Source organism: Danio rerio, chromosome 1 (assembly GCF_052040795.2).
Source record: "Danio rerio strain M-AB ecotype USA chromosome 1, GRCz13ab, whole genome shotgun sequence".
In the NCBI taxonomy this organism is placed as follows: domain Eukaryota; kingdom Metazoa; phylum Chordata; class Actinopteri; order Cypriniformes; family Danionidae; genus Danio; species Danio rerio.
Genome location: NC_141021.1, coordinates 41,811,368 through 41,829,934, shown reverse-complemented (window position 1 = coordinate 41,829,934; position 18,567 = coordinate 41,811,368). Strand labels below are relative to the sequence as shown.

Here is an 18,567-nt window from a genome sequence, read left to right as displayed (position 1 = left end):
CTGCATGTGGCCCTAGCATGGCTCCACTTACCGTTCTCACTGTCTGATTTGTTCTCATGCTCGGTGTCAGTCAGGGTCAGGGCTGAGTTCGAGCGGCTGGACAAGCAGGAGTTGCGGCCAGACTTTACACCCCTGCCCCAGAGGCGCATGGCACGTTCCGGTGACATCACCCCCTCATTCTCAGTGTCCACGTCTGAGCCTGCGCCAACGGAGTAGCCGCGGTGGGGGAGGCCCATCTCTGCACAGAAGGCCAAGCCACGGCGTGTGGCTGGTTCACATATTCCCAGCTGCCTCAGGTTGAAGTTTTGTCCTGTAAAAGAAAGAGAGAACACACTGAGAATATAACGACACATGTTTACTACACAAGGAACAATCTGATTATGTGAACACAAATTTGCATTGGTAAGAATATAAAACATAGAGCTGTTAATGTGGAGTTCAATGAAAAAAAAAAAGTTATTTTGCTTGTATTTCAAAGTGAATGAGTAAGAAGTAAATATACTATTCTGTTTGATAGTTTGAAGACATTAATACTTTTATTCAGAATTGATGAAACGAACTGATCACAAATAAAAAAAGACAATTGCATAGGATATCTTTTTCAAAAGTATACTTTCCGTTTGAGCTGCATAATAAGTAAGGAACCCTGACATATGGTAGTTTCCACAAAAATAATTTTAAAGAAATAAAACTGTATTCCACTCTGATTGTCAACTCTGATTTCTTCAGTGCCAAATCAGCACAGTACACATATTTCTGAGAAAGACTGAGCAGACTGGAGTAAATGATGCTGAAAATTCAGTTTTGCCATCACAAAAATAATTTAAAATAGACTAAAATAGAAAAATTATTTTTAAAAATGTAATATTATAGTTAATATAGTGTGACATATTAAGAAAAATAATAACTTAAAAATTATGCAAGTACATAACTAATTGGCAAAATGAAATTTTAAATGCATTATTAAATGCATTAAATATCATAATTATTGTTTTTATTATTATTATTATTGTTATTAAAATGTATAAAAATAAGATTAACCATAATGCCAGCCACAAAGGTTACAAAATGCAACATGACTATTGGGAAGGTGCGGTGGCACAGTGGGTTGCATGGGTTTCTGTGTGTTGTTGTGGGTTTCCTTCAGGTGGTCCGGTTTCCCCCATAGTCCAAAGACATGTGCTATTGATGAATTAGGTATACTAAATTGTCCATAGTCTATGTGTGTGAATGAGAGTGTATGGGTGTTTTCCAGTGATGGATTGCAGCTGAAAGGGTATCCGCTACGTAAAACATATGCTGGAGAAGTTAAAGTATAGAATATATATATATATTCTATTTGAATAATAAAGGCCCAGAGATGGGTTGCGGCTGGAAGGGCATCCGCTGCGTAAAAACTTGCTGGATAAGTTGGCGATTCATTCCGCTGTGGCGACCCCGGATTAATAAAGGGACTAAGCCGACAAGAAAATGAATGAATAATAAAGGGACTAAGCCAAAAAGAAAATGAATGAATGAATGTAGTTAATATGAAGTGAGATACAGTAAACGACCTGTCATATTCACAATTAAAATGAAAAAAAAAAAATTATTGTCAGTTATTAAAAAAAATATCAACTTAAAGGTATGCAAGTACAAAATAATTGGGAATATAAATGAGTTAATGAATTAATAAATGCATTAATTATTATTATTATTTTAAAATAATGCTTTTTCATAAATTTAGGTTAACCATAATACCAGTCACAAATGTTTGAAAATATTACAAAAAACAACATGACTATCGAAGCGCCACGGTGGCACAATGGGTAGCGCTGTCACCTCACAGCAAGAAGGTTACTGATTTGAGCCTCAGCTGGGTCAGTTAGCAATTCTGTGTGGAGTTTGCATGTTCTTGTGTGTTTCCTCTGGGTGCTCCGGTTCCCCCTACAGTCCAAAGACATGTGCTATAGGTGAATTGGGTGAGTTAAATAGCAAGTAGTGTATGTGCGTAAAGGAGTGTGTATGGGTGTTTCCCAGTGGTGAGTTGCAGCTGAAAGGGCATCCACTGTGTAAAACATTTGCTGGATAAGTTGGTGGTTCATTCCACTGTGGCGACCCCTGATTAATAAAGGAAATAAGCTGAAAAGAAAATGAATGAATGAATGAATGAACATGACTATCATACACCAAATATAAATATATTACATGTATTAACATTTGTGCATTACATTGACCTTCAGTATGTTCATATTGATCAATCAGTGGAATTATATTTTGATATATTAGCTCTAAATAATCATACTAAAATGCAATCTTAAACACAGTTCACACGCACACACACACACACACAATGCAGCACGCATTTCAAACACAGTAAGACGTGTTCCACATGCCCTAGTTAAGCAGAGGAAACAATCAATCAAACAGACACTAAAAAGAACTCATTTAATGTTCTATTTTGAAGTCTGACTGCTGTTTTCTGCGATTATGTCTGCCAAGTGCACTTTTAGTATCAAGAGAATGACAAATAAACGAGAATTCTGTAATTCCCAGGACACTAGAAGCTCCATTCCAAAACACACACAGGCCACTGTAAATATACTATATGAGCACAAGAACAGTCAGGCTTTTTTCTTACTGGAGGGACTAAGAAAAGCCTAAGAGGGCTCAATATCACTCGCAGGCTGGACGTCATGGTAAGTGCTTCTCATTGTGAGAGTCTTTCTCATATGTGTGTGTGCGTGTGGGAGTTCAGGTATTCTTTGTTGGCCTGTTCTTTGGGGTGGGAAGAGCCCATAGAGTGTTGGTAAAACACAAGCTGACAGGTAAATGGGCCTTGCTGGCATCTGGGGAGCCATTTGGGGAGTGTCGAGCTCTGAAAAAAATCCACGGCTCCAAAGAAAGGGAAAGAGGAAAGAAAAATAAAGCTGTAAATTGATAGCGCAATCTATCTTTTTTTTTCTTATTTGTTCCTTTTTTTTTTTTGGCATGGGAGATTGTATCAACTGACCCAAAAGTCAGACAGAAAGGAAAGCTTCGATAAACACACACACACACACACACGCACACACACACACTACATGGAAAGGCAAGCTAACACCCCATGTGTGGAACAAAGAGACTATCAAGTCTCATCAGACAGTCAAATATCCGCAGACTTAGCAGTCTGTTCCCCGAAGACCCGCAATGCACTGCAAATGTGAGTCCTGATCGGTTTTTGGAACCACAGATATAAACCAGAATACCAGAATTTCTCTCTCCTGAAGCATTGATATACTTGGCTCCCTCGTGATATAATAAATTAATATCTGGCAAACAAACACTAGGTGGCATTTTTTACTGTCACTTTTATCACACAAATAAATTAGCTTAAAATATAATACAACATATAAATATAAAATTATACAAATATCATAGTATAAAATAAACTGTACTAACAAATTATTTGTGAAATAAATTAACTAGGGGAATGGAGAATTTTTCCTTTTATTCTGTAAACTACTGATGATACTCTGTGTCTTTCAAATTTAAAACTAACAAAACAATATTTTAAAAATTTATTTGCATAAAATAACACAAAAGTACCATGTTTTAGAGCTCTCATAATTCTAAGACAACGCAATTCTACTTTTTAACTTTAATGGAATAACCCAGAATTAAAATCACAACATATGAAAACATTTGTTATTCTAACATAAAAAAGTTATTAATTAAAATAGTTTATTAGAAGTAAAAAACAATTTAAAAAAAAAATATATATTGTTTTTAATAAAATTATTCTGTTCATCAAGGTGGCATTTAATATATGTAAAAAGAGATAAATTGTTAAATCTTTATTTATTAAATATTTATTTATGACTTACTGTCAGTAGTTTCAAATGAAATTATTACTCCAGTTATTATTGCTTTTACCATTAATAATAACATATTAATAACAGTATTAATAATAATAATTATAATAATTATAATTAATATTAAGGTGATTTCTAAAGAATTATGTTACTGAACACTGGAATAATGAGGCTGAAAATTCATCTTTAAAATCACTTAAATAAATGATTAAATTATAAACTATTTTTAAACAGTTCTTCTATAATGCAATAACATTTAACAATTTTTCAATTTGCAATGTATTTTTGATTAAATAAGTGCAGCCTTTTTGAGCAGGAGAAGATTATTTTAAAACATATAAAAATCATACTGACCCAAACCTTTGGCCGGTAATGTACATTGTATATTTTCCCTAAAAAAAATACTCAGTGCACGATTTGATTCTAACCTGGACTTCTCTAAAATTCTCCCTCCAGAATGACTGACCTGTATACTACTATAATTCCCTCAATGACTAACAAACGAAAGATTGATTTGGGATTTAATGCAAATAAATTAATTAAAAACACATGAAATATAAACCTGTTTCTAGAACAAATAATTATGGCAAATTTATGCATATTGTTTTAAAGCAGCTTTTTAGAAAATCATAATGTTGACATTTATAACATGCTCATGCTATACAGTAGCTGAATTAAGCAAAATAGAGCCGGTCAATAATACAGATCAAATTTTTGATTAAACTGTCTCGAAAACAATGCATATTTGTTATTCTGACATTTAAAAAAAAGTTTTCAATTAAAATATGGCATTACAATTTTGAAAGACATGTTATTAATATATACTTTGCACAATTTCCCTAAAAAACACTGATTCTGACCTGACTTATCTAAAATTCTCTCCCCAGAATGACTGACTTGTATACTATAATTCCCTCACAGACTGACAAACTAAACAGTTTAGTCAGGGTTTTATCCTAACAGATTAATTAAAAACACATGAAAATATAAACAAGTTTCTAGAACAAAATTTAATAAAATGAATGAACAGATGAATGGCAAATTTATGCATATTGTTTTAAAGCAGCTTTTCAGAAAAGCATAATGTTTTATTTTTATAATATCCTCATGCTACAGTTAAACGTAAACAGAGCTGTCTCTAAAACAACGTACAAGCAGTTTTCAAAAAATGATGTTACTTTATGCTAGCCAAACATTTGCACATGATTTGTCTGGAGGAAAATGTGAGCAAGCAAACAACTTACAGAAAGCAAAATGATAAAGTACAACAGAAATCTAAATTGGAAGAAGTAAGGCACTTTCATAAGAAGATCTATTATCCTCCGACTGGTACAAAAATATATATATATAAATAAATATATATTGTTTTAATACAGAAACAAACTGAAGCATTTTTGCTGAGGACGGTGGGCAGTCACTTGACTAATTATTATCCTGTAGCACCACGTATGTTCCCTGGCAGCCCTAGTTGTGCTAAGTGAGCTTGAAAATGAGCTTGAAAAATCTGTTTCGCAGTGAGACTGATGATGTTTTCTCTGTGCACCTTCTACATGGATTTTGGAAGGATGCAGATAAACGGCAGCAATTAGCCGTGAGAGGGAACACCGCAGCAACACGTCTAAACAGCCAGTTACACGCTCTTTAAAAATGTTTTAATGAACTGACTGCAGTCTCTTGGGCTGTGCAAAGTCTCAAACTGAGAGGAAAACCACTACTGGAATGAAGGATTATTTATATGTGTGTCAAGCCGGCACAGCCAGACTCACAATATGCATTGCATTTTCTGTAATCAAAACTGTCATATTGTTTATTCTAAACCTGAAGTTCGCACCATTTATAGGTGCCATAATGATAATGAAAAAAAGCATCACTTCTAGCAAGCTGCGGTCTTCAGTTGTCCAATCATCATTAGATAATTTTGCAATTAAAATCTAATTACTTTTCCTGTGAAATGACTGAGCTTGAAGTTTATGAGTCGGTGTCAATTTAGACAAAAAAAGAGAGACTGCAAGGGGAAACGTGGAAGAGACAAGAAAATGCAATAGTGTGTTAGCAGTCAGACCAATACTTTTAGCACTTTAAATTTGGATGATTTCAAGCATGTCTTCAGGCTGTTAATATCTGACTTCAAAGGCAAGATGACCAACACTAAGAACTTTAAGGTGAGTCATATTGAAATATATATTAGAAATTATGTTATGAAATTACTCTGTGTAATTGAAGGGCAAAACATAAAGTACTGCATGCTAATATAAGATCAATTTAATTGATAATAATAACACTGATGTAGTGACTGCAATAATAAACATTTTAGAATCGATTGAAACTGCAAAAATTAGCATGGATATTTTTATCCTTGCTATATTTATGGAAATTGAATGCAAAATAACAATAAATGACCATAAATATTGAACAAAATAACATACTGCCAAGCTAAAATGTGCAAAATAATTTAATTTTAAATAACAACATTAACATAAAAACATTGAAAGCAAAATGATAATTTCTTTAAACACATGTATGAATAAAAAATCTAATTCTAAACAAAACTGAATCAACCAAAATAAAAACATTTAGTATTAGTATTTAGTATTAATACTAATTATTTTACAGATCATTAAATCCAAAATTGAAAATCTTCACGTTGAACAATGTGAAAGGACTTTCAACTTAGCAGCCGCTACGACTTATAATTCATTTCCCGTTCTTTTTGTCTGGATCCAATGATTCCCAAACTCTGTATTCTGTAGAATTAGTCCGTGGAGCAGACTGCATTCCATGGAGGGAGCTTATCTGCCATGGTGATAGGTGTGTGTGGCTCCAAAAATACTGAGGCCCGAAAAAACCGCAGTGCCAGAAGAAAATGGGGAAAAAATAAATAACTTCCTTAGATTTACTGAGAATCATATATAGGGCTTAATATCATTGGTGTTTATTGCAGGCAGATCCTAATCAGTTTTAGTGGTTCAGAAGGTTTTTAAAAATATGTCTGAAATGTTTTTGAATGCATTTTGTTATATTAAGAAGATAAAGAAAAACAACACCTTTTTTATTTTTATTTGATACTAAATTAAATCAATTAAATTAATTTGATTAAATTAAATAAACTACATCTACCATGCAAGCACTCTGAAATAAAAATTTGTCTTAGACATAAAATTTCATAAAAATGAAAGCTAATAACGTTTTGACGTTTAAGTGGCTACAATTATTTGAAGCTATAGAATTTCATGTTAAAACAATCACTGCACATTTTATTAGGATGACGATAAAAACGGAAAGAAATGGAAAAGAAAACCATTGATCCCCTGCATTAACAGGAATTAATAAGGGCTATTAACTACAGAAATAATCGGGGTTCCACCGAAGTTCAATTAAAATCATATAAATTCCAAATGAACACCAATTAGTGTAGATGAAATTGTACAGGATAAGATAATTGAGCAATTACGGCTTTTCTGCTCAAATATTTATGAAGTGTTAATTTGAGTTTGAAAGCAATCAATGAACTGGTAATGACCTTTATGGAACTTTGTAATAGAACCGAGCAGCGGCACTTCCCAGCGAGGCCGCATTATTTCAGATCTCAGTAATTCCAATCTGCCATTGTTGTGTAATGGCTAATTAACAATTTCAGTTCGCCTGCCTGGTCCTTTCTATGCCACAAATTAATTATCTGGGTACAGCTTATTTTTTGCAGTGGTCTAAAGGCTAAAAATATATCACTCGGGAGGAATTAGTTTCATGACGAACGCTGTTGCGTGCCAAGGTTAGGGCTTGAGACTGGGTTAGGCAACGTCTGTGGCGGGGTGATTATGGCAGAGTGTTGAAGACCGTGTTGAGGCCGGAGTGCAGTCTCTCAAGAGCTCAACGGTGTCTGCACTACATCTCTCTCTCTCTCCTTCTCTCTGTGATAGAGTGGGCTATCCTGCATAATGGTTGGAGGCAGGCTGCTCCTTTACCCCCTGCTGTAATCTGGTGTCACTTCCTGTGCTTTCTAAAATAAACACACTCAACAGACAGAGCCTCTAGCACTCCAGTGACTGATAACAGCTAGGCTGACCTTCAGCTTAACACAACACTTGCGTTAAGGGCACACAAACACTCGCCGTTAACCTCTACAGCAACACAGACCATCACAACACCTATGGAGGAAAAAAAAAAGTGACCCAAATCTACATTTGTGCTCACCTTTCCTGGTGCATATATTGATGAAGCCTTGCACAAGAAACAAAAAGAAAGCAACTCAATGAATGTGAGGGAGTTTCTAAAATAGCGTCTGTGCGAATGCTAGCGGACCCTCTGTGCTCATAATTAGTAATAAAACTGTGGCCGGGCAGGGCACACTGCAAACTTCAGAGCAGTGCAATAATGCTGTTTATGTTTTTTATGGTACCATTCATTACTGCCGATGGGACACATGGGCATATGTTCTAAGGGAAACTTAGGATGTGAAAATGAGAGGCTGGGATGAGGGGGTTTTGGTTTTGCTAATCTTAAGGAAATGCCTTATTTCTTCATTCTTCGCTCTGTCGACTAGACAAGTAGCCGAGCAAATTTGGGGTCCATAAATCTGTCTAATTTGTTTTTGAATCTGCTTCATTTTTCAATCAAAAGTAAGTAAATGTTTTCTCAAAGAAAGCACTCGGTTGTGCCAAACCAAACTTAATTTCCTCTAATTATGTGTAATTATGGTTGTGCATCCCATATATTATTAGCTGAGTGCGATCCGTCCAAGAGCGCATTCTTGACGTGTTTTTAGGCACATGTTATTTCCAGTTTGTGTCATGTGACCTGTGGACGGGGTGAAGTCATGGGCGACTCACCTTGGCGGCTATACTCGTCTGCCTCTCGGTGGACCATCTCTTTGACGTGGCCTCCGTAAAGCAGACGTGAGGAGTCGTGGTCGAAGGCCTTGAGCGTCTCGCTGGAGCTGTAGGACTTCTGGGTGGGCACGCGACAGTCCTCGCTGTCGCCCGATGAGCCCGTGTAGCGGCGCTCTTTCTCTCTCCTGCTCTTAGTCAATGAGCAGTAGGGCCTGCGTTCTTTCACATCCATCCTGCCCGCATGACGCGGTGAAACACAAGGCGGCAACCAATCGGAGCGCTCGCTCGCCACAGGCTCTGCCCAAATGTGAGCTTACTGTTGTCTACCTGGAGAGTGAGAGGAGGGGATTGGAAAAGAGAGACAGAAAGAATTCCTTTTAAAAAAAAGTGTAAACTAGCGGTCACACAGCACAAGGCTGTACACAATCTTCCCAGGATTCAGAAATCCTTTACACCTTCTGGACTGTTGGGAGATACCGTCTTTCAGGGGACAGTGTGAGAGAGTTTCCTTCAGCTTGCGTGTGTCATTCATTGAGATTTGGAATGATTTTAACACACTTTTTTTCTTGCTTGTTTGTTTGGTCTAATTAATTAATTTTGTGAACACACACATTTCTCTCTATTTTGGACACATTTTTTTCTCAAACTATTAATTTATGTATTTGCTTGTTTCTTTACCATCTATAAATTATACTGTGAATGTATATGAACATATTACTGATCAAAGAATTTTTTCAATGAAAAAGTCAAGTTCATCATACATTTGATAGAGTAGTATGTTCATTGTACATTGCTTAGCATACGTAAATACACCCCTCACAAATCTATCTTTTAAATTCAAATTTTAACAGCAAGCTATTCAATGTTATATTAGTGCATATACATTAGATTAGTCAGTATTGAAGCCAAATATAGCTTTTCTTCAAAATAACTTATGATAACTAGTCCACCTAAAATTATATGTTAGAGAAAAATATTTTAAAAATAAGGAAAAATCAACAGAAGCAAAAAAAAAAAGTGAAAATTTTGTTGAAATTTTGTAGTTTTTTTTTTTTTTTTTTTTTTTGCAATATTTTGCTTGAATATCTTTCAATTTCTTAATGTTTGGTGTTTTGTTAAAATGCACCATAATACATTACCTATATTCACTGAGAAATGGAGAAAAATATTCGTTTTCAATTTAATGGGGTGTACTCTATGCTGAGCACTATAGCTTACTCATACAATTAATTCATGTATTTGCTTGTTTCTTTGCCATCTATTAAATTGTATTGTGAATGTATATGGACATACTTAGTTTAAAGATTTTTTTTCAATGAAAATGTCAAGTTTATAAAGCATTTGATACAGTAAATACAGTAATACTGTTAAACATCATAATTAAAAAAAATGATGATAAAAATGCTAATAATTTCTGTGATTAACTTATTTTTCTATGCATATTTGGTGGTCAAGAAAAACGCATTACTAAGAATGCAAACAGTTTTGGTGGTTAACTTTGTGGACTTTTTTTAAGAATTCTTTTATAAATGGGATGTTTCGAAGAGCAGCATTTATTTTAAGTAGTTACAAATCTGTAATATTTCAAACGCATTTACAGTCAATCGAACCTTTTAACTGCCTGCTCTACCAAATAGTTGATCATATGGCTGTTTTAAATAACAGTTTACACACACAGCATTGTTGGTTTACAAAAAAAAAAAAAAAAAAAACTACCAAAAAAAAAAAAAGCAATCTTTCTATTTTTTTACCAATCCTGTAGCACTACTTCACTTGATTTTGATGTTATTGTGAAAAAAAAAAAAGAAAACGTGTTAAATGAGAATCTAAAATATTTTATGGCATGCTTCAAAAAATAATGATATAAAATAATACAAAGATGATTTTATATTCAAAAATGTTTTATTTTGATTATATAAATAAATTGGTCTTACACTTCATATTTTTAGATTTTTCATAGTATATGTATTAATTATTGTTATAGTATTTTTTTTACCATAAACCAACATAACCATTTGGTAGAGGCTGATATTTGTGAAATTATGGGATGTGTAGAAAATTGCATTAAATGTGTTAACTAGCAACATTAGGAGGTAAATTCTGTACTTGATGAACAAAAGCATACAACTAAGAAAATCTAACAAACAAATAAAATAAACAAATCGGTAAAAATGTGTGAAAATGTTGTCATAAATGTCCAGCAAGCGCAGTTTTAGATAAATAAAACACTTTTTCTGTTTTCAACAAGACTGTTACTGATTTCCATAAAATAATCATGTTTTGGACTAATTGTGTTTGATTGTTTTCAAATGTGTCCAAGAATATAAAAGCAACAACAAGTGCTTTTTTGTCTTTTCAGATCTCAGTGCTTCATTATTGATGCAAAAAAAAAAAAAGTCTGTGCAGATGTACAGTATGCTAATCTTTTTGTTTGAGAGAAACCATGGCAGGTCTGGTTTGTTTTGGATGTTCACGTGCTTAAGAGAAGCTAAGAGGTCAGAACAGAACACTCGTGAGGAGGAGGAGGTGCTTTCAGTTAATTGATAACCACTCTTTGTCAGCCTGTGATACGCCGAGAGTCACAGATAACAACAACAGTCATTAGAAGAATGAAATAAAACACCGAAACAGTACATCCAAAGCGGAAGGGATTGGAAAAAGGAAGTGAGGGAGGGGAAAATAAGCAACAACCTTTCATTAAACCCTGCCAGCAAGAATTAATAAAACCTACCTAAAACATCCTGGAAATCAATGAAGAAGAAAAAAATGAAGAAACCGAGTGGAAAAAAAAAAAAATCACACATTAATGGGAGATGGTGGAGTAATAAATGATGGTGAGGGCCCTGGGGTGCGTTTCAAATGTTTATTAGTCCAAAACCCTCTGCTTCTAATTCTGGGTCCAGATAATCGCTGTACTTTAATTTCTTTCTTGGCTGGCCCTTTTTTGGAGCCCTCCCAATATGCATGCTTTGCTTTTCATGCTCAAACATTTTTTTTAGCCGCCTTCTTTCATCCACTTTCTCTCAAAGGCGGCGCTCTTGAATTCTTTTTGTATGCGGCATGCGTAGATATTAAAAAAAAAAAAAAAGCTTCCCTATATAGACAGGAGATTCAAGGGGCCCAGGGAAATAAAGGGTTTGGATGTTTTACTAGGTGAAAATGGTTACTGGTTAATTCCATGTTCAACGTTAATGTGTCAGACAAGAAAGAGAAGACTGAAAGACAGGGGTAATCGCAGGGTCTCTTAAGTGTAAAGGACTGTTTTGAGGGCTCTGTTGCTGAGTGAAACGGCAGACAGGCTTCTATGTTGCTTCTCAGATCAATGCTCCTATTGGTTTGTGCTGGAAACGGGCGTCAACATCCTTGATCTAGCATTAAAGATGTATAGGTCGACTTTTTTTGCAGGTACATGTTTATGTTGTGAGCATACAAGTTTCATGTGGCCATGAGGATATATATATATATATATATATATATATTGAACTAAAAGTATCTTCACACACAGATAAATATATGTGTCTGTATGTGTGTGTGTGTTTGTGTGTGTGTTTACAGTGTGTGCTTTATCTATGAATTTCTGATAACTTTAGGTTCAAATTTCTAAAAAAAAATTTAGTCAATTAGAGATCTTCTAATTATTAAGAATAACAAATATTATTGTTACTATATTGTATTATATTATATTTTCATAGGTACTGATTTCTTAACTGTTCTGAGGTTAAAACACTAGCATTGTGTTGTCTAAAATGAATATAAACTAAAGCCTTTTTTTGTATTTTATGCAACAAAAAAAAAATCATTTAATAAATCAATTAAAAAATATCTAAAGGAAAATGTCATCACTAGTTTACAGAAAAGCTTTGTTTGTGTACAGTTTTTACTATTTATTTCCCTTACTGTGACCACTTGCTGACACAAAAAATGCCATTTTTGACTAAAACACACTCATATATTCATTTACAATTTATCAAAAACTTAAAGAACAACTTAAAACTTATGTCCCCAAATTTGTATAATTTTGAGGTTCCCACAATGTACTGTAAATAAATCAGTGTTAATAAAATTAAAGACTGATGCTGACTTTTGATAACTTTGATGTCTGCAAAATGTTAATAATATAGGTAAAAATTATAAGATACAAACACAAATGCACACACACACACACACACACACACACAACACACACACACACACACACACACACACACACACACACACACACACACACACACACACACACACACTCAAACATACACAAACTCAATATATACACAAACAGACAGCCACCCACTCAAACATATACACACATACAGTACACTCAAACGCGCAATCACACACTTAAAGACACACACATACAGTATGTGCGCACACACACACTCACTTACTCACTCACTCAAACATATACACTTAAATATACACAGACAGACACCCACCCAAAATTATACATGCATACACTCAAACACACAGATACACACTCAAACACAGTCAAAAATACACAAACACACAAACACAGACACCCACTCACACATACAGTACACACACGCACACACACACACACACACATGCACGCTCGAGGGCAAGTATACCACACAAATACACACACTTAATTACATTTTTTATTGCCAAACCATATGACTATCCCTCAACCATCACAGAAAAATTTACAGGGCACCTATGATGAAAATCTACTTTTGTAAGCTGTTTGGACAGAACTGTCTGTACGTATAGTGTGTCCACAGTCATATTGGAGTGATAAAAACACAACCAGTGTCTTTTTTTAAATGTCCTGATGTAAAAATAGGACCCAAATCCCAGTGATTTTGAGGCAACATGATGTAGGAGTGCAGTTTTGCCAACTCACCGAATTGACTGACAGGTGCCTTGTTTCTATAATAATAAGTATACATGTTGTCCAAAGAACATTTTTTTTTTTGCAAATAAACTGAGATTAAAATATCTGTTCCAACTCTCTGTGATTTTTATAAGTTTAAAACATTTTTAAAAAAAGAGCAGGTTTTGTAATAACTACAAAAACCGTTATGTAATTCTTAACCGGTATAATCACCACAGCCGTGTGGTGTCAGTAAACGCTAAAATGTGTGTGTGTACTGCAAACAGTATTTGTGTGAGAATCATAATTTCGGAAAGGCTTGAATAAACCACCACAAATACATGAAATAAACTTACTAGGTATTTTTGACTAACAGCTTCATCTGTGTTTCTATCAATGACTGCAGTTTATCCACACGTGGAAATAGTGAGCGGGGAGAAGCAGCTTATTTGCATTTAAAACCCCAGGTTACAAAATACTTTACTCAGACACCAAAATGGGCAGATTCTGGAGGTTATAATAAATTATCTGATGGGTATTTCAAGCTGAAACTTTACAGACAAATTCTGGAGACGCCAAAGGCTTATCTTGCATCCTGCAAAAGAGCTAAAATATGTGCCCTTTAAAACACTATTTAAAAACAAACAAACAAACAAATTTCTAAACATTTTTAACTAGTGGGTCACATGATAACCTCAAGAGTTTGTTATCACTTTATTTCACTTCATAATAAAGACATTTATCAAGTATATAAAGTAGATGCACCCCCCCCCACACACACACACGAAGAGAGAGAGAGAGCTTAGTGCTCTTCAAAGATCAAGACCCGTTTCAGGACCATATGCTGATGTCACTGTGGTATAAAGGACATTGTTAACAGAAGTACACTTTTTATTGACCATTTATTTTCTCACTACCATCATCAGATATGTTTATTAGAGCCTCAGGCACCTAGTGTGGAAACATATAAAATAATTTTTTGTGTTGTTAAATATAGACTAAAAAGAACAAAATGACAAAAAGCACACACATTCTTACAATCATCTCAATAATTAGATTTAATCTTTTTATTTAAATAGAGAAGATTAGAAAAAAAAACCCCCGAAAAAGTCTAAATATGTTTTCTTATCAGCTGACTTGACAAAGAAGACTTTTGCCTTTGAGGAATATGTGCAGCGTAATTATCTGATTCTTTTCTGTCTTCATAAATGAATTAGGAGCAGCTGATCAACTGCATTATTGGTAATTAAATTCTTAATTAAAAATCGCTGCGGTTCAATGACTAGCACCAAGCCTTAAATAGAAAAACACTGACATCACTAATATGGCAAACTGTTACAAGAGGTTTGTTGAGGTAATCTGAGCATTGTATTGGCATGGGAGTCTAAGAGAGAGGGAAAAAAAGAAAAAAGAAACTGAAGGATAGTTTACATTTGCAGTCAGACGGAGTGAATGTTAAATTATCAATGAGGATATATTAGTATGTCATGCTCCAGTGGATACATCAGCAGTAGTGTCCTGCACAAATCAGCCAGTGCTATTTAAACATTAATGATAAAATAAGCAAAAAAAAAAAAAAAAAAAAAAAGCAAATTCAAAATACAGTTCAAATCCTTCAAAATATGTTTGACTTGGGACTGCAGAAATAATGACAAATTGTGTTTTCTAACAAAGAAGACAAGAATAATATTTACATTATGCATCTGGACGGCACATGCTGGGCGTCTGACAGTTGTTTTTAGTTGCTATTGAGGGGCAGCATTTATGATAAAGAGCATTAATGACGGCTCACAGCACGACTGCAATATGAATTTGCCTTGTTTGTGAGAACGGAGACCTCAAGACTGCTTAAGGCGACAAGACTCAACCACATGAACCTGAAAATCCACAACTGTCGCTGTCCTAATTTGTATGTTAATATAACAAAAATATCCTCCTCTACAAGCAACAACAGCTGCAGCTGATGTCCTTCCTCCCTTCATTTTCATCTCTGAACTATTCAAACAAACACAATCCAAAACTTGCTGTCCAACACTCTGAAACACTTGCAAAAGACACAGCAATAATCAGTGCACATAGTGTGTCATTGTGTGTTTGTATGTGTATGTTAATTTAAGCAGCTGGTACTCCAATTTTCAGTCACGTTATAATTTTCGAAGGTATTATGATGATTTTTGTGTTTAAGGAACATTTGTTATTAATATTGATGTTGAAAACAGTTATGCTGCTTGCTATTATCCTAATACTTTAACTTTTTTTTTTTTTGTGGTCTTAGAATAATTATTCTGTATATTCCATCTGTCCTACGAGTCAAAAATAGCCTGGCTTCATCAAAGCTCTAAAATAAAGCAGCAAATTTTAATTTCAATCCTCAAATCTATTTTGCATGAAGAAACAACCTCATCATTCATCTCAAACTCTGTGAATGTCTCGGTTTCCCCCCTTTAGTGAGCTGTATTTCATCAATATTTAATCATTGGGCATTACTTGTTGTTTACTGAAGTAAAAGTTAATATTTTCTAATGCTAAAGGTATCTGCAGAGGTGTAAAAGGTTTTTAGCAAGACAGTATTATTCCATAAAAGTTAAAGAAGCGTGTGGGCGTTTGTTGGATTGTGCATGTGTGTGCCTGTAGTCTTAGTTTGTAGAAATATTTTTATAGCTTTATACTTAAGACAATGGCTGATTCCTAAATATGTCTACAGCCTTCATGAAAATGTTTTTTTCTAATACTGGGAAAAAAGAAATTTAAATTTCATCAAACTTCAAAAAACAAACGTGATTTATTTGTTGCTTTGCTGTTAAAATGGTCATGTTATGCCTGCTATTGTTAGGCATTTTTCCATGATTCTTTCATAAAAAGAACACCCCAAAGAACAGCATTTATTTAAAACAGTAGCCATTTGTAACATTTTAAAAGCATTTTCACTGTCACTTTTTGCCTAATTTAATCCGTCCTTGCAGAATAAAAGCAGAAGTCCTACCAAAACAAAATTATGAAACGAAACAAAACACTCCCAAACTTGTTAAAATGTTGTGAACGTACATTCCTCAAACCTGTGAAGCCCTTGCATAAGAAACAGCCCTAATCAGTGTGCATATGTCATTGTGTGTTTGTAGAATTAGTCACTCAGTGTTGAAAGAATATGTGTGTGCTTGCCCGTGAGAGCGGATGCAGAAATCAAGTCAAGCAGAAAAGTAACACTTGGCTCAACAGGGGGGGATTTCAGCTTGAACCTGCTACAGCCCAAGATGAATATGCACCGCTTTCACATGTGCAAATGTGTGCATTGGTGTTCCTGTAAGTCTCCACATGTCCCTGCTGGCTTCATAGACGACCTCAGTCAGTGCCAGGTGACCCGTGTGCCTGTGTCTGTTTCATGTGTGTGTGTCTGTCCCTTGTGTGTGTGTCAGGCACGTGACTTTTCAGGCAAGAGACAGAGATTTTCTTGAAAAATGAATGGACATAACTGTAACTCGCTGTAATTCAGCAATAGATCTTCAGCTTTTTAGGTACTATAAAAAAGAGACGACCTATTAGTTTATAAAAGTAACATTATGTGGGTTAATCTGAAACAAGGGTTTAAAAAATTACATTTTATCCAAACACATCCTATTCTTATGCCCCATATGGTGATGCATAAGCCTCATAAACCCGACCCGATATATATGTTTGTTTGTCTGTCATTAATAAACTGACAAAAGGTAAAGAAGGCATGAAGATAGTGATTTTTATGTAGAAAACAATAAGGTCCCACTTTATATTAAGTGGCCTTAACTAATAAGTACTTAAACAGGAATTAATAGTGTGTTACAATGTACTTATTGTGTAAATACATGTATTTACTGTGTACTTGATTAAATACCCGTATGTAATTACATCTGTAATTAACTTTTGTAACTACATTTGTAAATACAATGTTGACCATCCCTTACACCTTAACCCACCCTTTAACCTACCCATACCACCAAACCTGTTCATAACCCAACCTCTATCCCAACTCAAAAGCACCACAAGTGTTCTCAAACACATCATAAACACAGAAAGTACATTGTATTTATTTTTTGATGGAAGTACATAGTAGTTAAGGACACTTAATATAAAGTGGGACCAACAATAATTTTTGGAACATTTTATCCCTTTAATTTTTTTTCATATGTAAAAATATTTGTGTGTTGCTGTACATCCTGTGTGTATTTTGCAATGTGTAAGCATTTGGACTCATATAGGTGCATAACTAACGCGTTCTATGCTGGACTTTAGTGCTGCGGCTGGTGTTAATCAATGGCGCGGTCTATTTCAGTTCCTTAAAATAGCAACGAACCACCAATGCGTCTTTAACACGCCTCCTTTTAAGACCAGCGCACCCATGAGTCCACAAAATGGCGCAAATGGATTTTCTATCTAAACAGCGTGGCACAAAATGTGAAAATTACAGTTGCGCCAGTCTCAAAATAACAACAAATTGTGTCCTACACGCCTTGCGCCTGATTTTTTTTTAAATCAAAATTGTTATTCTCATGTTTAGTCTCTATTTAATGTGGACAGAAATATTTGACTCGTCGTTTTCAACAAATTAGTGAGTAAAATAAAAATTTTATGTCATTGCTTCATAACACATGCATTTACAATATTACTTCCAGTTCATTTTACAATATAATAAATATGTATGTATTAAACATGACTTTTTCTAGTATAAAAAATCAATTAGAAGTTATCTAAACTTGTTGTGAATTTTTATATTAATGAAACATTATCTTTAAAAACTTGAATTTAAAATGTTTCCTTTCTTCTGACTCAATGCACAGGTTAATATCCTTATCACAACAGCCAGGACGAGAGAATGGAAAATAGAGAAATGATCAGAGTGAAAGCCAGCTAAATTACCGGCTGAGCACACTTGAAGATGACTTCATTCGGAAGGTCAAAAAGCAACTAAAACGAACAGGAGAAAAAATATATTCCTGTTCCGTAACACTGCCAGAACTCCCATCATTCTCAACAGCTTGGAAACATCAGCTGGGCATTTCCACTTTTATAAGAATTTCTTCTCTCCATCTTTCTTCTTTTTTTGGCC

The 18,567-nt window shown here is 34.5% G+C and overlaps 1 protein-coding gene across 23 annotated transcripts in view; it reads right to left on the bottom strand.

Moving 5' to 3' along the window:
* Positions 1-18,567, bottom strand: part of tenm3 (teneurin transmembrane protein 3) — a 971,756-nt gene that overhangs the window by 288,544 nt on the left and 664,645 nt on the right. For all 23 annotated transcript variants that reach the window (XM_087235111.1, XM_087235107.2, XM_087235110.2 and 20 more), the window contains 2 exons: positions 8,660-8,986; positions 32-310 (listed from right to left, as the gene is read on the bottom strand). In XM_087235111.1, coding sequence (XP_087091237.1) covers positions 32-310; positions 8,660-8,891 — 511 coding nt within the window. In that variant the 5' untranslated portion in view covers positions 8,892-8,986. The remainder of the gene's footprint in view (positions 1-31; positions 311-8,659; positions 8,987-18,567) is intronic.